The sequence below is a fragment of the Pieris brassicae genome, chromosome 7 (assembly GCF_905147105.1).
Source record: "Pieris brassicae chromosome 7, ilPieBrab1.1, whole genome shotgun sequence".
Lineage (NCBI taxonomy): Eukaryota > Metazoa > Arthropoda > Insecta > Lepidoptera > Pieridae > Pieris > Pieris brassicae.
The window spans coordinates 17489514-17511698 of NC_059671.1; the positions used below are offsets into that span (position 1 = coordinate 17489514).

The following is a 22185-nucleotide window of genomic DNA, read 5'->3' on the forward strand; positions in this document are numbered from 1 at the left end:
GCCGAAGTTTACCATTAATAACAATGCAATGTTACAGGAGTAGAGCCACTATGTTCACGACCATAGATATTAAGCCGCGTAATTTGTGTAGATACGCGAACTAACATGGAAAAAATATTCGTTTATATTTTCATATTAAGTAAAATATAACAGTGTTGTCAACAATAAAAAAAGGTAATTTAGCACTGTTGCGACCACACGGTCCTCTCCGTAGACTTTACTGATTAGTTTAAAAAATGGAGCTGTTGGAGTAAAGAAAAAGGGCACTCAGTGAATACTGATTTATTACCAGTCATTTACACTTAGATCTTGTACAACATCCCCTTTATCTTGTACGTTAACTGGTACTTCCTTTGTCTTATTCGGTTTTTTAACCTTTTTCTTAACTTTTTTAGGTTTCGATGTTTCTTCCTCTATTTCAAGATTTTCATCTTCACTATCTGATGGGAAGAGAACAAGTGGACCTTTCGTTTCCGGTTTTTCCTCGGAATCGGGTATTTTTGGCCTCTTGATCATAGGCATCTCTCCAGCAATTTCATCATTCTTAGTTACTCTCTTCCTCTTCTGTATTTTGTTGATTTTGCTCCAGTTTTCGTAGAATGCGAGAAGGGGTGTGCCCTTCGCTTTAATGCTCGCTTCCCAGGCAGCAACCATTTTTCCTTCACTCAATGCAAAGCTAATTTTAGCTCGTTCCCGCTCGATAAATTTGGAGTTCTCTTCTATTTTTTCTAATAACTGTCTTATTTTCTTTGTATAATTTGCAACAGAACATGACTTGAGGAATTGTTTTATCTGAAATACACGCAAACATATTAAATAATTAAATACGATATTTAAATAAAGATGTTTTTTTTAGTGTTATAAATGGGTTTGTTAATATGCCTTTAACATGTCACTGACATGATTAGCACGAGAGGTAACGCGGTTGGCGCCGGTCAGCGGGCTCCGACTCGCCCATAAATATCATGATTATAATATATAATTGCCAATATGATAATTCCGTAGAGTACATGTCGCCCGGGCCCAGATCGAGACGCCAACCCTCAAGTTAATAATGTCCCTTTTTAAGAAAGGGGAGACTTCGACTCTCTCCTACTACCTAGCTACTCGGTCACATATCTGGCCGACTGCGTGCCTGAAAGGCTAGTACGTAGAGGTCCTTTATAGAAAAAAAAAATGCCCATAGATGCATATACCGTCAGAACATTGCAAATTTTCGTCAAATATTTGTACATTTCGACAGCTCATGGATTTATACACAAAATTTGTATTTAATAAAAGAACTGTATTCAATCAATATGTTGCTTCTTTCGTTTAGTTATAAAAAACAGCGACTTCATAAAAATACCGAAGGAGGAGGTTATCTATTCGACGTGATTTTTTTTTCTAGAAAGTAACAATTACCTATACAGTTATAATAATAATATTATATGTTTAATTAAACTTTACAGATTACTAAACATTATACAATTCAAACCAAAAAATCAAAATCAAAACGCCAATTTAAAATTTGACAGACTAATCACTAATATTACAGAGAGAATGCGTGTAGGATGCGGGTGTGTATTTGTGTGTCTACCATAATTATACCTGTAAAATAGCCAATAAAGTGACATCCGGAAAGGCAATACTATGCGACTGGTTGGCCGTATATTCCAAAAGAAGACCATACACCCTATCAATCGCCGAATCCTTGAAACCATTCTCTGCTAACTGTGATTTTGCTAAACGGAGAACGCAAGAAAAGTCCAGTGGCTTCATTGACACTTTTTTGTGTTTTTTGTTAAAGTCATACGAGGTTAACACCTGCAAACAACATCGAATGAATAATAGTAATTCAAAAATTCAATAAACAAAATTCTTTAAATCAAAATTTCCTTAGAGAAATACTTTAAATACTGCACCGATTTCCCTAAGTACTGTTAATTATTTTAAATAAATATTTTATTAATTTAATATATATAGTATAGTATATATAGTAATAATATTAAAAATATTTAATTTGAAACAATCTCTTCTTAATATAACATTTACTTTCTAAGAAGTTGGTGGACATATATACACTTAGCACTATTGTGGTAAGTCATCATATCTGAATATTATCAAAATCCAACAATACAACATATATGTCACAATAATATATTTTTTATGTAGAAGTTAAAGTTGGCAGAACAGTATTTTTAAGGCATTTGTGACAATTACCTTGATTTAAATTCTAGGAATCGAAATAATTAAAAGCACTGAAAAAGCAACATACTTAATAAAAAACTTAAATCTTTTTTTTTTGGGAAAAAGTAAAATACCAAGTAAATATTGTACATAAAACTAAGTACTTGGTTTACTTATGTTTAAACCTTGGCTGTCCTGGGTTTGATTTTTATCAAATCTTTTGGAAGACATGTAAGATTCAGTAAATTTCCGAAAAACAGACAAAACTTGATGGATTAAAAAAAAAACTAATAAATTTGTTATTTTTATATGAATTAATACTCATACCTCCGCTAGATAGGGCAGAATAGGAATGAAAGTATTAGTGTCTTTAGACACATTGATCAGAATCTCAGCACAGTGGAACCTCAATGGATAGTACTGATGAGTGGGTACCAATTTGATGGTATTTGTTATGACCATCACCAAAGGGTACAATAATGACTGCAGTTGAGGCTTATTTGACGTAGCTCCTATTAAATCAGCCCACAAATGTAGTGAATTAATGAACTGCCAATTATAAACAGCTTGTCGGTTCTCCACTTTCTGTACTACTATAGCATTTCTCAAATGGATTGCCAATTGCCTGATGTAAAGAAAAACATATTGATAGGACACATTCAGGTCCAATGCAAACATTTCCACCAGTGATCTCCTCATAAAATTGATTCCCGGCCATGTCCCGGGACTCACAAATTTTGAATTCTTCACATATGTCATGTACATCGCTTTTAAAACCAAATCTAGTAATGATGTTTGTTGGTTCCTCGTAATTCTAAGTATACTCAAAAATGCTAGCACTCTTACAGTTTCTTCACCAGTTGACCATAATAATATAAGCTTCTTTAAAGCCATTTTTGACACTCTTGTAAAGCAGGCAACAAAAACTGACATCTGATGCAGATGCTTTAACATAACAGTCAATATGTTCTCTGAGCTGACTCCGCCAAGGAGTTTGAGTAAATCTTTCAGATATGCCACTAAGGGCCCTTTCAGTTTCGAAAAGTTCTTGCATTTCTGAGGATCTTTACCAGACTGTTCCATTCCTAAATAGCTCTTTAGGGCGGAGGGTAAATACAGCACACACATTTGAATAACAGCGTTGAAGACAGATGAACCTAAAATGAAAACGAATTATTGGATGTATGTATGTATACATTACCACTGATAATTTTGCCTATATGCCTTAGAAGTCTTAAATTCCAGAAAGTTTTTTTGAGGTGCAGTTAGTAAATAAAAATGAATTAAACTACATTCTATGCTTTTTATTGCATATATATGATAGGAAAGAAATACAACCTTCAACTTTGAACTCTCCTGTTGAGGTACCATCTACACTGGTTGCTCGTAGCATCGCTGCATTAAAGACTTTAATTACAGTCACAATTGTAGTTCTTTTAACTTTGCCTTCAGTTTGTAGTTTATTTTGCCATTGTGCGACCATTTTAAGTGTAACTTTACCTCGCACAGATTTAGTAGAGTCATCCTGAAATACAATTAAGAGGATGAAATATATAAGAAAAATAAAATCCAATCTCAAAAACGTTAAGGCAATATGTGATTAGCCCACTACTTGGTTTCTTGATATTTATATACCATGAAAATTCGCGGAAAAGTTGGGAATTACCTCAAAATCACTTTCATCACTGTCCCCAGTAAGAGGTCCAGGTAAATGCACTTTTTCGTCATCATCCTCATCACCTTTCTCTGAATCATCATCGCCCGACTCTACGTCAAAGTTTAGGAGATTTTCGTCATTTTCTTCAAGAAAGTTGTAAAAGTCTGGGTCTGTTTTCTTTAATTTATCCAGAGATTCTTTATGTTTTTCTGGGTTCAGCTCTTCTTCTGAATCAACATCTACAAATTTAAAATGTAATATCATTTAGTTAGATTTAAATGTATTCTTAAATATTAGTAGGAATAAGTATGGAAAGCACATAACCTGATTCATTTGTCGGCATTTCAACTTTTTTACTTTTCTTCATATTCATTTAAATTAAGGATATCTTAAGTATGACACTGAATTTAATAACAATTTTAACATAAAACGTAACTATTTCGTAAAAGCATTTATTCTTACTTTATACACAATCCCAAGTAGGAACTAGTAACTACAATGATAACCACTAACCATGTGGTTTTGACATTGATAGTAGAGTGTGGAGATTTGTCATTATTGTTTTATTTTTTTATTATTGATATATTCATAATTACTTCAATTGTCAGTATTCTTGACAATTGTATTGACAGTCAATTTTGCAATTGACATTTCGAAAACCTTCTAGAAAATAGCAAACAATTATCAACAAACGAAAATACTAGCAGCACACTCGAGTAAATCCAGACTGCAGAAAATTATTGTTTACGAAAATCAGTTTTTTAAATTTATTGTCAAGTGCTACTAACATCCCTAATTATTTAAACTGCGTCGCACTGTATTGTGTGTTCATCGGATTCTTACGTTAAAATTTCTGTCATCAGTGTAATAGGCAACTTGACCACCGGTAAGTTCAATTGTTTATATAACACTTAGAATAGAAAATTATACACTTATTTTAGAAGCAAGAATTAAATTGATAAGGCTACCTTCAAAACATATTGAGAGTTTACTGTACTTTAAGTGAAATAATTTCATGAATCCTTTTCAGGTTGCATCATGTTGTCACGATTGTGCGTGTCACGCTCTACTTTTACGGTCACCCAAACTTTAAAAACCCCTGTACCACAAAAGTTTGTTCCAAGGAATTATATTGTTAGGAACTATGCTCGCGAACCGAGATCTCGTCTTGCCACACGCACTCAACCTTCTATGTGGGAAAGGTTAATGGCACCAGCTGGACCTAATGGTTAGTTTTAAAACAAATGTGTTATTTCTTAAACTATGTTTCAGTCTGTCAGTCATGTAAACCAAATTATCTATTTCTTTGAGTCTCAGTATAATCATGATATTAAAACTGTGCAGCCCATATGTCATACATATATAACATCAATGTATTGATTACATTTGTACATATCATCAACGACAAGCCTTAGAAAATATGATGTTTATGTGTGTTTGAATTTAGCTTTCAGTTTGGGAAAAGGGGCTTTAGCTGGAGCATCTGCAGCTGGTCTTGTTGCTCTCTGTTATTATGGCGCTGGTGTCAAACCTGGAACTCTACAAGAAGCACAGTAAGTATAAGGTGTAAACAAATATTTGCTTATTATATAGATAAGATAATCTTTATCTGAAAATACATCATTTTACAATACAGTCTATAAGAGAATTTTATTTTAGGAAATATTGCCGTCTTCTTGAAGGCCCCTAAGTAATATAGCTCTACTGGCAGTTTGTGATGTGTGTTATGTTAATATTAAATAACAGGAGAATATTTTTTTCAGTCTCTGGCCTCAATATGTAAAGGACAGAATCAAGGCCACATATGGATACATTGCTGGATCAATCCTTTTAACAGCTGGTAGTGCTTTCACAGTTTTCAGGACACCAGCCCTATTAAATCTTGTTGCACGTAATGGATGGATGGTAGGCTGCTTTCTTTAGAAATATGCATAGCATATTTTTATATTAAAAACCGTATAAATTATATGATATAAAACAAAAATATTAAATAAAGGTTTTTTAAATAAATGGTTTTCTAAATTTAAACAACACATTTAAACAATGTAAAAAACTTAGTCAGTTACAAGAAATTACAGTTTGAGTCTAACTAAAATATTTTTGTATGTGTGTCACTTTATTGTTAAACAGACTGTTATTAATCTTGGAATTCATAATGTTTTCAGCATTGTGCTTCTCAGTTGAAATGGTTGTATTTTTCTTTTATTTCAGTCAATTATTGCAACAATGGCATTAATGATTGGGTCGGGCATGGTGGTTCGTGGAATGGAGTATAAGCCAGGATTTGGTGGTAAACAACTTGCCTGGATGGTCCATACAGGAATTATGGGTGCAGTCATTGCTCCAATGTGCTTCCTCGGGGGACCAGTGTTGATGCGAGCAGCTTGGTATGTATTTATGTATCTTTTATTAACTTTTTTAAATTGAACAAAAAAAAAAACATCTAATTGTATATCTAAACAATTTTCAAATCTACTACACACACAAAACTTCATTAAAATGAGCCAGTTGTTTAGAATCAGTTACATTACACACTCACAGAAGATATACAGTGGCATCTCTATAACTCGAATGTTAGTAAGTATAATAAGTAAATTGTATACAAAACATAGATCCTTTATCATTTAATTTTAACTATTTGCAGATTTTATGCCTATAACATAACATTCACATTTGTTAACTTAAAAGGTTTTAGTATTAATGTATTCATTCATTGCATGTGTACAAGACAAAAAAAATTAATAGAAGCTCCAAACCCGAACATTCATTTTGGATTTTATTTGAATTCCAACCGACTTACGGTGTCTCATTTTGAAATAACTTGATTATAAAAGATAAATATGTATTATCAATATCTCGTAGGGAAATAACATTTTTTTTTAGGTACAAAGTCTAAATAATTTGACTTAGGATTTCGATTTAAAGAGATTCGAGTTATAGAGATTGCACTGTTAATAAAGATGAATGAAAATGCATTAGTTAATTATAGTTTAATCGAAAATTAATTATAACTATTGTAATATTCTCGAATATGTGAGTGAATATACATACCTAGGACAAATTTCTCCTGAGAACTCAATGTTCAATGAAGTAAATAAAAGAATTGCGTGTGGATGGAAAAAATACTGGTCCCTGAAAGTACAATGAAGGACAATGAAGAGCAAAGATTTAAACATGCATATTAAGTGCAAGAATTTCAACACTTGCATCGTTCCCTGCATAACATAAGTGAAACATGGTCTCTAACAGATAACCACAGAGTAAAACTAGTAAATTGCCAAAAGGCCATGGAAAGAAGCATGACGGGAATCAGGCGAAGAGATAAAATCAGAAGTACGAAGATAAGACAGAAAACCAAAGTCAAGGATATACTAACGCATATGGATCACTTAAAATGGAGCTGGAGGTTTAGTCAAGATGACTTAACAGTAGTGTATGTAGAAAGTGACAGTTCATGTCGACAAAGTTTCATACAAATTTAGTTTTCGACTTTCTACATACACTACTGTTAAGGCATCTTGTCTGAGCCCCCTGGACAGGACATATACTAAGATGCAAAGCCAACAAGTGACTCTATGGTACCCAAGGGACTAGACGTCGGGGTCGCCCTAAATCACGCTGGAAAGACATCAGCCTGACGTTGGGACCATATTGGACCAGAGTCACAGAGTATAGAACACAATGGAGAGAACTTGTCTATGCCAAAGCCACGCCGAATTGCGAGACATAATATAAAATGACACTACATACATATTGATACACAATCAAGTATATTATATGTAATATATTTACTAATACTGAAACGTCTATTTTGCTATTAATATAAACCTTGACTTCAGGTACACTGCCGGTGTAGTGGGCGGTTTAAGTACGATTGCGGTGTGCGCGCCCTCTGGGGAATTCTTGAACATGAGAGCCCCACTGGCCATGGGCCTTGGGGCAGTATTCGCGGCCTCTCTCGCGAGCATGTTCTTGCCACCCACCACTGCGCTCGGAGCAGGTATTTTTGTCCAACTTAAAAAGGGTTAATTGTTAGAATTTTATATTTAAGTATGTTTCTCAACAAATTTCTCTTACACTAATGTTACTAAGGGCCTAAGTTTTATTAAAATTTGGTTCAGTAGTTTTTTTAGATAAACATTCACGTATAATAATGTTGACTTGTATTAAGTTTTTTATTTAGATACTATTGTAAAAATACTAATATACGTTAAATAATTATAGAATGATGCAGTTAAACAAAAATATTGATTTTATATAACGTGAAGGTACTAGACAATTTTTTTTTTTTAATATGGAATATGACCAAGCAGTGTCGGCCTAGTGGCTTTAGCGTGCAACTCTAATCCCTGAGGTCGTAGGTTCGATCCCGGGCTGTGCACCCATGGACTTTCTATGTGCGCATTTAACATTAGCTCGAACGGTGAAGGAAAACATCGTGAGGAAATCGGCCCGCCTTAGACCCAAAAGTCGACGGCGTGTGTCAGGCACAAATGCTAATCACCTACTATATTAACAAATACTCATAAAACAGATACAGGAATCTGAAGTTCAGAACTAAAATGATGTAGCGCCATTGATTTATTTTTTTATTTATATAATGTGACCGAAATTTATTTTAATATTATGATGAAAACAGATTTCCTTATATGCAAACAGTTGTAAGATTGATCTGTAACTTCTGTTGGCTGTCCCAACTCATATATTGAATTACGTGATTTCAACTTTGAGTCTTCAGCGCTACGAATATTGAAACATAGTTTTTTTACACAAAGTTATTGTGACAAAAAAAGTTTCTTTATAGTCATATTTCAGTGTTGCCAGTAATTATCGTAAAAAACCGAGCCAAGCAAACAAATAATAAATTTCGCGATTGCCGCACTGTTGCCTGAAATTATACGAACTAATATAATACTTACTTCGCATCATTCCATTTATAATAGCTTTTTTATATACTTTTTTTAAGTATTATATATCTGTTAACAACAAAAAAATATTTTTAGGTCTGTACTCTCTTAGTCTCTATGGTGGATTAATCGTGTTTGGAGGTTTCTTGTTGTACGACACTCAGGCGATCATAAAGCGAGCTGAAATGCACCCAATGTATGGATTCCAGCCCTACGACCCGATCAACTCGTGAGTATTTTTTTGTAGTAATAAATGTTTTTTTTTTAAGATTTTTGAGATATGGCCGTAGGTAATTAATTTTTATCACACTAAAAATATATATATTCGCTATAATAATCATTCAAAACCGTTATATATTGAACAACATACCGGTTATATTGACCAAAATCAAAGGTCCCGGCAAAATTCTATGTATTAGGTACTTAATAATGTCATTGGCTGGTTTTTACGACCAAATATGAGTAGTTCGATGTCGTTATAACAGATTTTGATTTGATTTTATACTAATTTTAATTCATTTTATACAAATAAAGTCGAAGCTACGAAATTAATTTCAGAATTTTTTCGTATGATATCATTGGATGACGTCACTGATTTAATTCGTTTAGTTTTTTAAACAGTTTTTTTTTTGTATGTTTTTTTTTTGGTAGCATGGTAGAAAAATGTGCAATTAGATTTAAAAAAAACTCATTCTAATCTGTTAATAACTGTGCTTTCACAGATTAAATTTTGCCCCACTTAATTTTGCATCTGTTTGTTATAATGTAAAGCAATTTATTTACAGAGCAATATCGGTATATTTGGATATCCTGAATATTTTCATGCGCATCGCGATGATCATGTCTGGCGCTGGCGGCAACAAGAAGAAGTAGAATATTATCGTTAAGGCATTAAACTTCTATAACTTATGGTTTGCGTTTTAGAGACAAAAAGAAATGTGATATGTAAAATATGCTAAGTTTTATTTAAGTAGTTTATGGTTGATCATAAATTAAAGAGTAATGAAGACAATTGCTGTTTTATTTTTTGTTCTAAGATTGACAATGCTTGTAGTTATTTCAATACAATATACTAGATTCGTGCAGACTAAATAAAATAATTAGGTGACAAACAATAGATTATAGATTTAATAATAGCAAACAAACACCAGTACATATTATTTAGCAAAACATCATAATGTCAAGTGTTTCTCTATAATCGGGGCGACTTATTGAATGGTCTGTAGATTTGGACGTAAGTGACGTCCATGAGCCATTAAATATGTAAATAAATTAAATCCAAATGCATTAATATTTTCTATCACTAAACGTAATGTTTGAAATGGCTATTCTGTTTTTCTTATGAAAAATAAATTTGTTAGATATTTAATTTTTACAGTAACTGTATTACTAAGGTATTAAAACTTTTGCTATACATTGTAAAAAAAATTTTGCACAATTGGTATACTTGTCAAAAATAATTTTCATAAATAAAAACAAATTTTACACGCTTGCTGTTTAGGCGTGTTTAGTTAGTCTATGTATAGTTAACAAACATAAAAGTTATGTTATCTACGTAAATGTTACATATTATATTACGTTAAAGAACATCGCAATAGCGATCTATTATTGAATACGTTGCCCATTTTTTTTAAATTTATGATTAATTCAAATAGTTTTTACTAGAAACACATATTTTCAAACCGTTTCGCATAATATATACTTAATGACAGTAACTACACGTGGGATGGCACTTTTTCCCTTCAACGCCGCACTTGCACCCGCCACTGGTGTCTCCCCGCCCACCTGGACCCCATCTTCTTCCTTTTGTGACCCAACAAATTTCCGTCTTACACGCGGAACATTTGACCCAGTCACATCCCCATTTTTTTGTGATAATAGCTTGGCATTCAGGGCATCGTAATGCTTCCCCTCGAGATATTAAAGAATCGAGCAGCGCTTGTGTCCCTGCATCAGTATTATCTGCAGTTACTTCACACAATTTCTTTTGATATTGCTCACAGGTTTCACCATCATGCAAGGCCTATAAAATTGTATTATTGATTTACAATAAGCACATTGGTACGTAAATCTTATAAACTGTTTAAAGAATGAAATATAAATGATACATTTTATATTCTATAATTTATTGTTAAAAATTCAGATTTTTAAATGACACTTATACGTTAAAAAATATCGGCCCCTTTAGCTCAATTACGCACACATTTTATTCAATGCGTGCAGCCAGGAAGCAAGAGTTCGGTTTTGCGTCTCTAGGGTATGTAAATAACTTACTACCTTTAAAATTATAAGTGCCCAATAAATCCCCTAGAGGGTTAGTAGTCTTTACTGCATTGATTTCTCTAGATAAAAACATAGGATATTTGGTTCCATCTTACCTGACACGGTATACAATTTTTCTTCTTACAAACAGGGCAAGGGAATACTCTAACTCCGGGTTCACAAAATGCCCAACCCGAGCAATCTGGTGTTCGGCAATGAAAGTTATTACGTGTTCCACTTTCAGCTACAGCTAACCCTCGAGCTAACCATTTATCATAATCTTCTGCTGATAGTAAAGCTCGAATTTCTCTGTCTTGTAGAACTCCAGGACAGCCTACAGCCGGACAAGATATTATAGGCTCTTCACAATGTCGCACTGCATCCGATAGACACCCCCTACAAAAGGTATGAAGACAATCTCGGAGAACAGCTCCATCCCCGACGGCACATTCTTCAAGACATACTCCACATTCGAAGTTTTCAGCATTTAATATAAGTGCCTGTTGCTCCAACTTTATTAATTCCGTGTAAAACTCTCCTAACTTTACCAAACTTGAAGCCTCTGTTTTTGATGCTTTGTTTTCGTCTGAAAATATTATTAGATATTAATCCAAAACAATTTAAATAATAATAAACAAAGCAGTTGTACTTGCCTGATTCAACTAAACATAAATAAAAAGGTGCGTCGAAGGCTGTCCCTGCTAATGAAATAATGGGCATATTATCGTCTGTGCAGAGAGATTTGCCCACAATCCAGCGCTGTAACCGTATTTCTATACCGAGATAGGACAATGCTTCTCTTTTTAAATCTGCAACTGTAGAACGTTGAGAAATATTTAAACGGACCGGTCCTCTAGCTGCAATTTTATCCTCTATCCAAACTTCAATCCTGGAAAATTTATGTTAAATAAGCAATAATTAATAAGACAGTGTAATATTTGTTGTTAAAAAAACTTATTGTCAATTGTTATGCGTTTAACGGTTAATAAAAATGCAGTACTTCTTCTACTTACGGAATAATATCATTCATTGCATCTTTGTGATCGTCGATTTGCTGAACAGCTTCCGTTTTGGAATTATTTGTGTTATTTTTATTTATTTTTCGAAGTCCCTCTGACACCACAAATGTCTTATTTTCTTGGGGATCAACATTGTCTTTGTTCATGAGTTTTTCTTGCTTCGGTATTGTAATACCTGATGTAGAAGGTCCAGCTACTATTTGTGATGAATAAGATAGAACAGAACATGAAAGACGTAGTTTAGCTAACTTCGAAGCAGCCTCAGCAGCTGCCGTCTCGTCCCCTTTAGCAATAGACGATTCAAGTTGATTAATTAATTCCCTTCGTTTTATATACTCTCCAATTTTTACCGCTTCAATTTTCGCTTCATTTTCTTGTAACTGTTTTTCTTTTTGTTCTATAGATTTTTTAATGATTTGTGATACTGTCTTTGGATCTAATTTCATTTGATTAGATGACGCGTTTGTTGGTTCTTTTTTAAATTTAACTTTTTCTGTATTAGTGTTATTTAAATCTTTTGCTGGAGTTTTTGTTACTGATTTCAATTGTAAGAAAGTAACGTCGCTATTTAATAACACTTCTGTCTTTAACGTAGTGTTTAGATTCGTTTTCGAGGCCACTTGGAAACACTGCGTGCTTGTAGTTGCTTTCGGCTGGTAAATGGGATTTAATAACGACGATATACTCAGCGGCGTATGCGTACTTAGACCACTGTTAGTATTTGTTGTAATTTTATTTTCCTTTATAGCTTGGTTTCTGTCAATATTTTCAAATAATTTAAGTTGGTTATTATTACTAGCAGGTAGGTTGTCGTGAGTAAATTTTAAGGAAATTTCTTTGGGGACCTCCCTACTCTTAGATATTGCAGCAGCCTTCGTATTAGACACATAATCTTCGTTTGGCTTAACTTCGACAAGTGGCTTTTTTAAATTATTTGATGTTATTATAGCTCTTATTAATGATTCAGAGTTGCCTTCAAGTGAATTGTTAGTTTTTTCATCAATGAAAGTATGCCGTTTGTTGTTAGAATGGTTTCCTGTTGATAATGCCGCAGATGTTGATGGTTCTTGGTTTAATTTTTGTAATTTGTTGTGGGCAAGAGGTTCTTCCTTATTTTCGTTTACTGTAGTCCCAATACGTAAAGTTGGGGTTTCATTTGATTCATTATTAACTTCAAAATTAATAGTGTGTTTTGTTTTCTTCTGACTTTGTTTCTTCGGGAGAGAGTCTTTCATTTCTTTAAGAATTTTCCTCAATTTCTTTTTCTCTTCAACATCCTTAGATAGTTGACGAGACAACTCCGTCTGCGTTGATGAACTTGAGGCTTTACATTGTGAATTAATAATTTTAGTAAGTTCATTTTCCTTAGGTACACAATATACACATGATTTAATTGACGTATTATATTTCCGCAAACATTTAGTACACATCCACATTTTTTCAGAATTACTATTTATTGCATGTTCTTCGTTCATAAGATTATTATCTTCTAGATAAGTATAATTGTGTGTAAGCTTATTATTTTCTATTATTTCGGCTGCCTGTTTATCCAGCTCACTAATGCTGGGCAGAAACTTTACATGCGAAATATCTGCAGAATGTCGCTTTTTATTTTCAAATATTTGTTTAAGAAAACTTTTTTCTGTCCGCAATTTTATTTCTTTGCGTGGTTTGTCTGAAGCTTTATCTGTTTCTGTTGATGGAAGTTGAGGAATAAATATTATTTTAGATGAATTACTGCTGGTTCCTTGAACATTATTTACTATATTCTCTTTAGTCGAATTATCACTAGAAGGAAGTGTACGGAGCAGCGTGTCGTTATTATTGATTTCTATATTTTCTTTATTTTCTGCAATCGCTTTCAAAGGAGGTTTAGGAGCTGGGCGTTTTCTCTTATAGCTACGAGGTAATGAGGTTGTAACAAACGTAGGGGGTGGAGGAGCGTGCCTCTTTCCTGGCACATATGCAGCGCGTCGATGAAAACATTCACTGGCTGCCCTTCGGCATCGTTGATTGCCGCCCGATTCACCAATGTTTTTATTAGCTGGTGGTAAACTAAATCTGTCGTACCCACCCTCTTCTCTCCAGAGCCCGTATTTCCTATGTAATGTCACTCCACGTTCTCTTTGTCTTCGCAAATTTCGCTCCTGAACTCTTCTCTTGTAGGAATCGGTCGGCGAATTAAGAGGTAATGTTATTGGAGCTTGTGAATTAGGATAATATATCGGTGGCAGAAAGTCGAAGCTGGCAGCGGTACGATCAGAACCTACGCTGGAAATACTTTCACTAGAAGACGAGCGTTCTGAACGACGGAGCCACGAGAAAATGGTCCAAAGACCAGCGGATAGAGGACGGGGGCGAGGCGCCTCTACTTCCACGTCACCGTTCATTACCCCTGGAAGTTTGTAAATAATAAACAATTATTACAACACTCATCAGTAGAAATCTAGACCAATTATGGTAAGACTAAATTTCTAGAATCAATCAATAAAAACAATAGAACAATAGTATAAAAATGAATTCATATTACTTACAGAGTGAAGAAACGTGAGCAGAGAGGGTCAAAAGCCAAATCTAGAGCATAATGATTAACTCAAATAGTGGGCCGTGCTCCGATTATATTATACAATTCATTCACTTACATTGTTATAAACAATTTTTTTAGATCACAATGCACATGGCACCTTTGTTTTAAATAAAAAGAAATAAGATTTTGCCGTTATTGTTCACCAGATACAACACAAAGCGAGGTCGACTCATTCGGGCGAGGTAAGCGCCTCAACTCACTCGCCGAGCTAATTTTAGCAGATCTTTGCGATTCTACTTTTGCTATTTCTACTTTATTCTTAAATCATAAATTTCGAGTGGTTTATAAATCTTAAACTTCATTCGGCTAATATAAAGACCGTCGGTAATCATTTTTTAAATTTTCAATTCGCTATTTATAATCTTTATTTTTAGATTGGCACGGGTATAGACAAGTACATCTTCAAGTTTGTACAAATTACGCTAAATTAAGAACTTCCCTCCCAACGCGATGACGGCCTCGTCAAGAACAAGCTTTAGTCAGAAAATAAAACAAACTTTTACGCATAACATATTTATTTTACATCGATTTCTACAAATATTCTACATGAATCTTTTGCGGACTTGGCGCATCTGCACTTATTAACATTAAATGTTAATAAATTTTATTAAGTGTATCTCGACTAGGTGTACTGTCACTATGATAAAAACAAATTCACTATCATGATTCCTCTGCTTTCTTTTTAGCCTTTTCTGTGTGTAATTCTGTTGAATTCTGTATGATAAGAAGTGACGCTGCCACTCGAGATGTCAGTTCTACTTGGTTTAACTCATGAGCCCATGGAACACGACCCCATCGTTGAAGCTAAAAACACGTACTATAATTTAAATCGTCCTCAAATATTATTTCACCGGGAATCGAATCCGGAGTCAGGATAACACGCCATTTGCCTTTGTAATATATGGCATTTACTATTGTTTTCATTTAAACAAATATTGAAGGTCAAATAAAAAAAATGATTTATTCATATAGGTCAAAACATCAATAAACATTAAATGCGTACTTTAAATATACGGCTAGTTCTCAAATCAACGGCGTAGAACGGAAGAGAAGAATTAGCAATAAACTCTCCGCCACTCTTTTTAACCGCCAAGTTATTTTTGTTTTACACAACGTTTGTAAAGAGCTGCAACCATTAAACCATGTTCTACATGACATCTTAAGTAATAAATAATAATAAAATGAATTAAAACCAAAGATATGTCTCATATTGTCAAAGATCCTCCAACAGCAGGAGGCATGGTGAAAACAGTTACTTATTCGGTAAGCTTCAAAGTCACTTACAAATACTTTCATTAAAAAAATAAACCCAACTTGAAATTGCAAGAGAATTAATAACATTTCATATCAAAAGTGTTTTGACCTAAACATATCTCATTCAGATATACATAAAAACATATGGATCGAAAACGTCCTCATTCGAGTATTGAAGCCAGTTTAAGATAATCCTATTCATTTACGTCTTAAAGTCGAGGTTGCAATATCATTCAGGTTCTAAATTGGAACCTTGGTTTAAGACATTAACCTATTAACCAACTAACACCTCTAATGTTACATGGATTTATTAATAACATATGTAGTCTAAATAGTTACATATTTGGTTTTATCAATGCAATGCGATTTATGTGAAGTAAAACTTGTTAATTATGAACGCCATTTGTGTTTTCCTTACTTGTCACTAAGTTACTTTTAATGTGTAGTAATATAAAATCTTAAAGTACATTATTTTAAACGTATTACAATTATCTGTCATAATAAACATCGCTCCAGTAGTTCTTGACAGTTACTACAAAATTGTAAACTTTTTATAATGCGTACATATCGTAGACCTATTTAGTGCAGAAGACAAATTTTTCTAGAAAAATAATTAAATTAAAGAAAAAACCTGATGCGTGCCCAACAATAAAACATATTAGAATTGTGATTTTTTTAAATATAATTTTTGTGAAACATTCACAAATAATGCTGATATATTATGATTCTGTTTTTATCATGTTATGGAATCATATGACTGTATCCATATTATTGTCCTGAATAATTATGCTAATCCTTTTGATTTCTGTCATGAGTAGCCTATGAAGACCAAATGTAGTGTTACACATACACAAAGGTTAAAATTTTTGTCTAGTTTAGCTTTCATTTGTAGCTTGAATATGTTACAAGTTTTATGGGCATCACTTCATAATGATACCATTAGCCCCGCACACTCCTATAGGAAATAACTTACCTGGTATTCTTCTTCTAATCTCGCTAGCATTACAGCTTCCTTCGGTTGTAAAAATCTATCCACACAGGCCAACATTAATATTGGAGACTTTAAAGCTTCTATTCCAAAATTCATAGCTAAAATAAAATGCCTATGTTTAATATTGGTATGTGTGTCAGAGTCTCTCACTTCATTTTTAATATATAAAAATAACTTTTAATATAACTTCGTTCCTTTATATGCTCTCTGACTTATAACATGCTTTTCTAAATGATGGATGTGATTAATGTTTTAATTATTAAGACACTTAAAATTTGTGTAATGTTTCATAGGCATATCACAGACACTTTTTAAGTCAGATTCATTGATATTTCAATTATTACTGAAAAATTAACTACTGTAAAAAATTCTCTAAATTACACTTACCATTCAATGCTGGAAAGTCATATGAAAGAAAATGTCTGGCTAACACTGCTTTTGTTTCTGTAGTGACAGGAGGAGGCTGGAAATCCCTTGAAACTTCCTGCTTAATATTAAACCTCTTTTCAAACCATTCTAAAACTGGGCCCCACTTTTCTTCCTGTAGAAGTTTTAACTCTTCTTCCTCCTACAAAATGAGGAACATAAGCTATATTGCTACATAAGGCTTAATCTCTCTATATACTTTAGGTATTAATTAGACATAATAATCAATGATTAGAATAATATAATAGTTATAAGACTTTGTCAGTTTTAACTGGTGAGATTGACCTCATCTACATTATTTCATAGTAGGTAGACTTCCAATCCAAAATAAAAATATAAAGGTAATCCAGCAGAAAAATACAATGAAGTTATCATACAGAAGTTATACAGGATACAGAGTGCAAGGGTCTCTGTAAAAATATTGGGTACCCTATGTTGAAGGGGTCGGGCATTAACTTAGCTTTTGATAAAATCAAATAAAAAGCTTACATCAGAGAAGAAGAGGACAGTATCTGTAGCTATATATTCAAGTAGATGGATAGCTATGTCATGTTTGTTGAGTTTTCCTGGATTGTCCAATGCGGTGTTGCATAGAGCTGTCTAAAATAATGGAAGGTTATCAAAGTACAAAAGAACAATTTTGTTTAATTATTAAATTAATTATAGCTATACTTATTTACATTAATGTATCATGGTGACCATACAAGAATTGTTGTAGCAATTAGCATGTTTTGAAAAAAATTGAATCATACATACATATGACAATCTGCATTATGCTACAATAAAGAGCCATTTAGAAATAATATTATGGTTAAGAACAAGATTCTTTGGGACATTGTCAATGCACCATGGTATATAAAAATTAAAGAATCCACAACGATCTTAATGTGGATGCAGTTCTAAATACAGTAAAATTGGTTTGCCTTAGCTAACTTAAACAGGCTACATAGAACATGTGAATGCCGAGGCACTCTGACTTCTTAATACAACAGGAATAAGACACCTAAAGAAAACTAAACCATTTTAGTTAATAAACCTAGTGTAGTGAATATTAGTGCAAGTGCAGTATCTTGGACACACAAACAGTGTCAACACATTATAGAACACTAAGAAAGTTAATGAACATTACCTTAGTTTAAGATATTCACTAGTATTGTAGAAAATTAAGTCAAGATAATAACTTATTGTGAAGTATGTATATACTGGCCTTAGTTACAAAAAATAGAGTTGATAAAAATATCTTACAGAAAAATATGTATTTTGTAAAATAGTAATTCAAACAGCTTCGGTAAAACCTTAAATTCTGATCTATATTTCTTATACATACATATAAAAACTTGATACTTATTAACTATAATTATTTTATAGGCTAGATTGTAAATCATGTAAAGTTGGACTCTCTTTTGAGAACTTTATTGTAGGAAAACAAATATATATTTAATTTGACAGTTTATGAGAATGCATGTCTTATTCCATTAGAGATAGGTTCCAACAGTACTTAAAAACATATTACCTACAAAAATTTATACACTCATCAATCAGTAGTTTATTGAAATATATAATGTTTGTACCAGATGCATTGAAGGTTGAGAGATGTCGTCATGCTGTGCATCCCACTCTGCAGCGATTGCTCTAGCTAGGCCTTCTGTATTAACATTAAAAACCAGACCGTTGGGAGTTTTTAACCTCCGATGATCTAAGGTAACCTCCCATTTGTTTTCGTTTTGTACTATATCGGCACGTTTGTAAAACCGTTTCGTCGTTGCTGTAATAGAAGATTGTGTACTTTAAAACGTATTTATTATCAGAAAGAAGCACACACAAATTAACTAACCATAATTTCTGCCTCCATTCCTCGATTGCTTACTAAAAATTGAAAGTAAAAACTGTCTTTGCAATTTTGATGATAGCATTTTTTATGTTTCCTTTCAATTAGGTTTTATAACATAATGCTTAAAGATCTCTATATGTATTTAGTATATTTACATTGATTCAAAAAAATTATATCATCCTCACAAATCTGAACTGATCAATTTAATGATATTTATACTGACTACTATTTCGACAATCGACTCAGACTAACTTCAACATTCAACTTTCAAAAATCCAATTAATATTTGATAATTTAATTTTTTTTATTTCATTGATATTTTCATATGTGAACAGTGTTGCTAGTATCGATAATAAAGAAATAAGACAGCTCAAAAATGAAACAGTAACAATTATGTAATATAATAAATAATATAGAAAACTATATCAGTAATGTGTGTGTTTATAAACAATCCTTATTTATTTTAATGATATAAATAATATAGTAAGTACCTCAGAATACTATTTTACAGAATAGTAGTCTGTATATTTTGTCTTGAATTTTTAATATAGCCTATTGATGATATTCAAATTCTATACTCTACGTGCTTTTCCTATCTTGTTGTGAAAACGAAAAAAGTGTTATTATCAAGTTCTTGCTATTCATTTAAGATAACACATATTTCGTGTTTTTGTGTACTTCTTTAGTTTCCATAATTAACATATTTTGTGAAATATTGTTAAATAAAGGGTTTTTACAATGTCAGATATGGATTTTTACGTCTAGCATTGGAAAGTGTTTGTGTCGAATTGGAACAGTGACGCGCCATTGTGTACACATAACGCTGTGAAAGAATTCTATAAATACTCATATTAACGACCTTAGTTGTTCAAAAACCCTAATTAAAACTTATATTTGTAATGTACCCGCATCCCATCAGCGCGGAAGAAGACAAGAAGTCGAATTTAATACCGAGTGTAAATCTTCTTCACTCTAAAAGAAAAGGAATATTTATACACCCCTCTGCTATGTACAGAAGTAGTGCATCGTGCACAAATATAAGTCTACCGTTTACAACGAGAAATCTGTTTGGGTAAACAGTTCATCAGAAAGAAAAAAGATGAAACTTTTACAAAGTGGTCGTTTGGAAGCATTGAGCAGTGCACTGTCCATACTAAATGGGGACAGTGCTGTGCAAGGCCGAGTAGAAAGCTACAGCTGTAAGATGGCTGGTGGTGAGAAAGCTTTCTACAAAAGGTTTACAGCAGCTGGTGAGACGACTCACAACCTCCAGGCTCTGTCTCCACCTGAAAGTTTCTCTTATAGGTATCAAGAAAAGTTTATTAAACTATGATTAAAAATATGTTAATGTTTATGTTTGCTTCTTCAATATTCTGAAGAGTCACTCAAGATTTTTCACTCTAAAGAAAAATTAAATTGTTAATATGAATTCAATAATGAAAAAATTAAAATATAGGATTAGATATTATTTGCTTAGATTTGCAGTAGTTTCATATGGCTATATTTTTCAGTCGGAGCCTTTCAGGTGATGAGGAGGGTATTTTATGTGATACAATATCACGGAAAACATTGTTTTACCTGATTGCCACCCTGAATGCTGCTTTTCCTGATTATGACTTTTCAATGGCCAAGGTAATTTATTGTTATTAAGTGGTTAGATGCCTATTCAATTTAATGATATATATGATAGAGGCATTAATATAATTTTCATTCAATTCATTACACACAGCTTTCTGCATGGTAATTGCAATTGGTCATTTAATTTGAAATCCACAAAGAACTTGTTTTTATAATGATTATCACTTAAATCTTGAATCATAAGATGATTTAATAAATTTTAAATGATAATGATTATTCATTTAAAATAATAAGATTATAATATGATATAAATTTGATTAGTGCTGTTCATATTTATACATATTTAAATGTTTTACAGAGTAGTGAATTTAGTGCAGAACCATCACTTACATGGGTTCAAAGTGCTGTTGATGCTGCCTTATCTGCTGTTGGTGGAGTTCGCTGGAGGCAGTTAAAGCCAGCCCTTTGGGCAGCGATTGATGAAGAGGTGCAGTTGGCCGACTGTAGAATATATAGCTACAACCCTGACCTTGCCAGTGATCCATTTGGAGAACCTGGATGCTTATGGACTTTTAACTTTTTCTTTTACAATATGAAACTGAAAAGAATGGTTTTCTTCACCTGCAGGGCAATGAGGTATTATATAATAATCAGTATTAGTAGTAAATATCTATTACATTTTTCCTTTTCATTATTTTAATTAAAATAGATTTCTGTTCTTTCTAACAAATATTTGTTTTTTGAGGAAATTATCATTGTTTATGTTAGTACATTAATTTTCTATTGCAGTCCTGTGTGTGCTGATTCTGGTGTTGATTTTGCAATGGACGAAGATGAAGAATATGACTAAAGTGCTCAGCAATTTATTTTTTAACCTTTTAACTTTACCATAACATTTCATATTTTAAGCTAATACACTAACAGCTATATATATATTAATAAATATAATTAATATATATTAAGGATGGAGTAGGAAGTTTTTTAGTTCTAATTATGTAAGTAGATACCATCAAATATTTTTCATAAATTTTTGGCCTAAAAATATAAGATCTCAATATTGTGCACAAATTCCTATTTTGGAGATATCATTTAAGTCTTAAATTTTACCTTGTTTAAATTCTGTACCTGTCATCTCTTTTCAGTAGATTAATAGTCTTAAATATAGAAAATTATAAGAGCAGGGTTGGATGAGCAGTGGCAAAAGTTTGATAAGTATATATAAATAGTCAATTTATTTTATTAACACAAATTTACAAAATTTTAACACTTTCTGATCACGGTGCACATATAATAAAATTGTATGCATAAATACTAATTTAGTGTTGAAATTCTATTATATATCTTATTAAAAAAAATTAGAAAGTAAATTGTTCTAAAGTAGAAGAATATTGTCTACAAGGTTTTTGAATGTCTAGTTCCGCCTATTGTTTTGAGGCGTTTTAAAGTAGATGTATTTAGAATAAATATTTGTCAGCTGATAAGGTGTTTAATTTTATCCAAAGTA

General features: G+C 32.6%; 5 protein-coding genes across 5 annotated transcripts; 2 read left to right on the forward strand and 3 right to left on the reverse strand.

Annotated features, from left to right (window-relative positions):
- Positions 1 to 267: 267 nt before the first annotated feature.
- LOC123712358 (nucleolar complex protein 2 homolog) lies at positions 268 to 4345 on the reverse strand. The gene is made up of 6 exons (XM_045665394.1): positions 4151 to 4345; positions 3836 to 4065; positions 3508 to 3694; positions 2497 to 3326; positions 1591 to 1806; positions 268 to 792 (listed from the first exon to the last, which is right to left on the reverse strand). The coding sequence occupies exons 1-6, from the start codon at positions 4197 to 4199 to the stop codon at positions 286 to 288; spliced, it is 2019 nt and encodes a 672-aa protein (XP_045521350.1). The 5' UTR covers positions 4200 to 4345; the 3' UTR covers positions 268 to 285.
- Positions 4346 to 4482: 137 nt separating this feature from the next.
- On the forward strand, positions 4483 to 9745 carry LOC123711693 (growth hormone-inducible transmembrane protein-like). Its single transcript, XM_045664399.1, has 8 exons — positions 4483 to 4712; positions 4857 to 5054; positions 5274 to 5379; positions 5590 to 5731; positions 6038 to 6213; positions 7666 to 7826; positions 8830 to 8962; positions 9519 to 9745. Exons 2-8 carry the CDS (start codon positions 4865 to 4867, stop codon positions 9604 to 9606), a joined length of 996 nt encoding a protein of 331 aa, XP_045520355.1. The 5' UTR covers positions 4483 to 4712; positions 4857 to 4864; the 3' UTR covers positions 9607 to 9745.
- On the reverse strand, positions 9737 to 14954 carry LOC123711692. Its single transcript, XM_045664398.1, has 5 exons — positions 14549 to 14954; positions 12009 to 14409; positions 11649 to 11884; positions 11112 to 11581; positions 9737 to 10756 (listed from the first exon to the last, which is right to left on the reverse strand). The coding sequence occupies exons 2-5, from the start codon at positions 14402 to 14404 to the stop codon at positions 10436 to 10438; spliced, it is 3423 nt and encodes a 1140-aa protein (XP_045520354.1). The 5' UTR covers positions 14405 to 14409; positions 14549 to 14954; the 3' UTR covers positions 9737 to 10435.
- Positions 14955 to 15094: 140 nt separating this feature from the next.
- On the reverse strand, positions 15095 to 19388 carry LOC123712488 (ATP synthase mitochondrial F1 complex assembly factor 2). Its single transcript, XM_045665598.1, has 6 exons — positions 19107 to 19388; positions 18844 to 19037; positions 17762 to 17872; positions 17234 to 17414; positions 16829 to 16944; positions 15095 to 15405 (listed from the first exon to the last, which is right to left on the reverse strand). Exons 1-6 carry the CDS (start codon positions 19183 to 19185, stop codon positions 15262 to 15264), a joined length of 825 nt encoding a protein of 274 aa, XP_045521554.1. The 5' UTR covers positions 19186 to 19388; the 3' UTR covers positions 15095 to 15261.
- A 291-nt stretch (positions 19389 to 19679) lies between these two features.
- LOC123711719 (repressor of RNA polymerase III transcription MAF1 homolog) lies at positions 19680 to 22159 on the forward strand. The gene is made up of 4 exons (XM_045664438.1): positions 19680 to 20408; positions 20615 to 20735; positions 21040 to 21317; positions 21471 to 22159. The coding sequence occupies exons 1-4, from the start codon at positions 20203 to 20205 to the stop codon at positions 21529 to 21531; spliced, it is 666 nt and encodes a 221-aa protein (XP_045520394.1). The 5' UTR covers positions 19680 to 20202; the 3' UTR covers positions 21532 to 22159.
- The last annotated feature ends 26 nt before the right edge of the window (positions 22160 to 22185 follow it).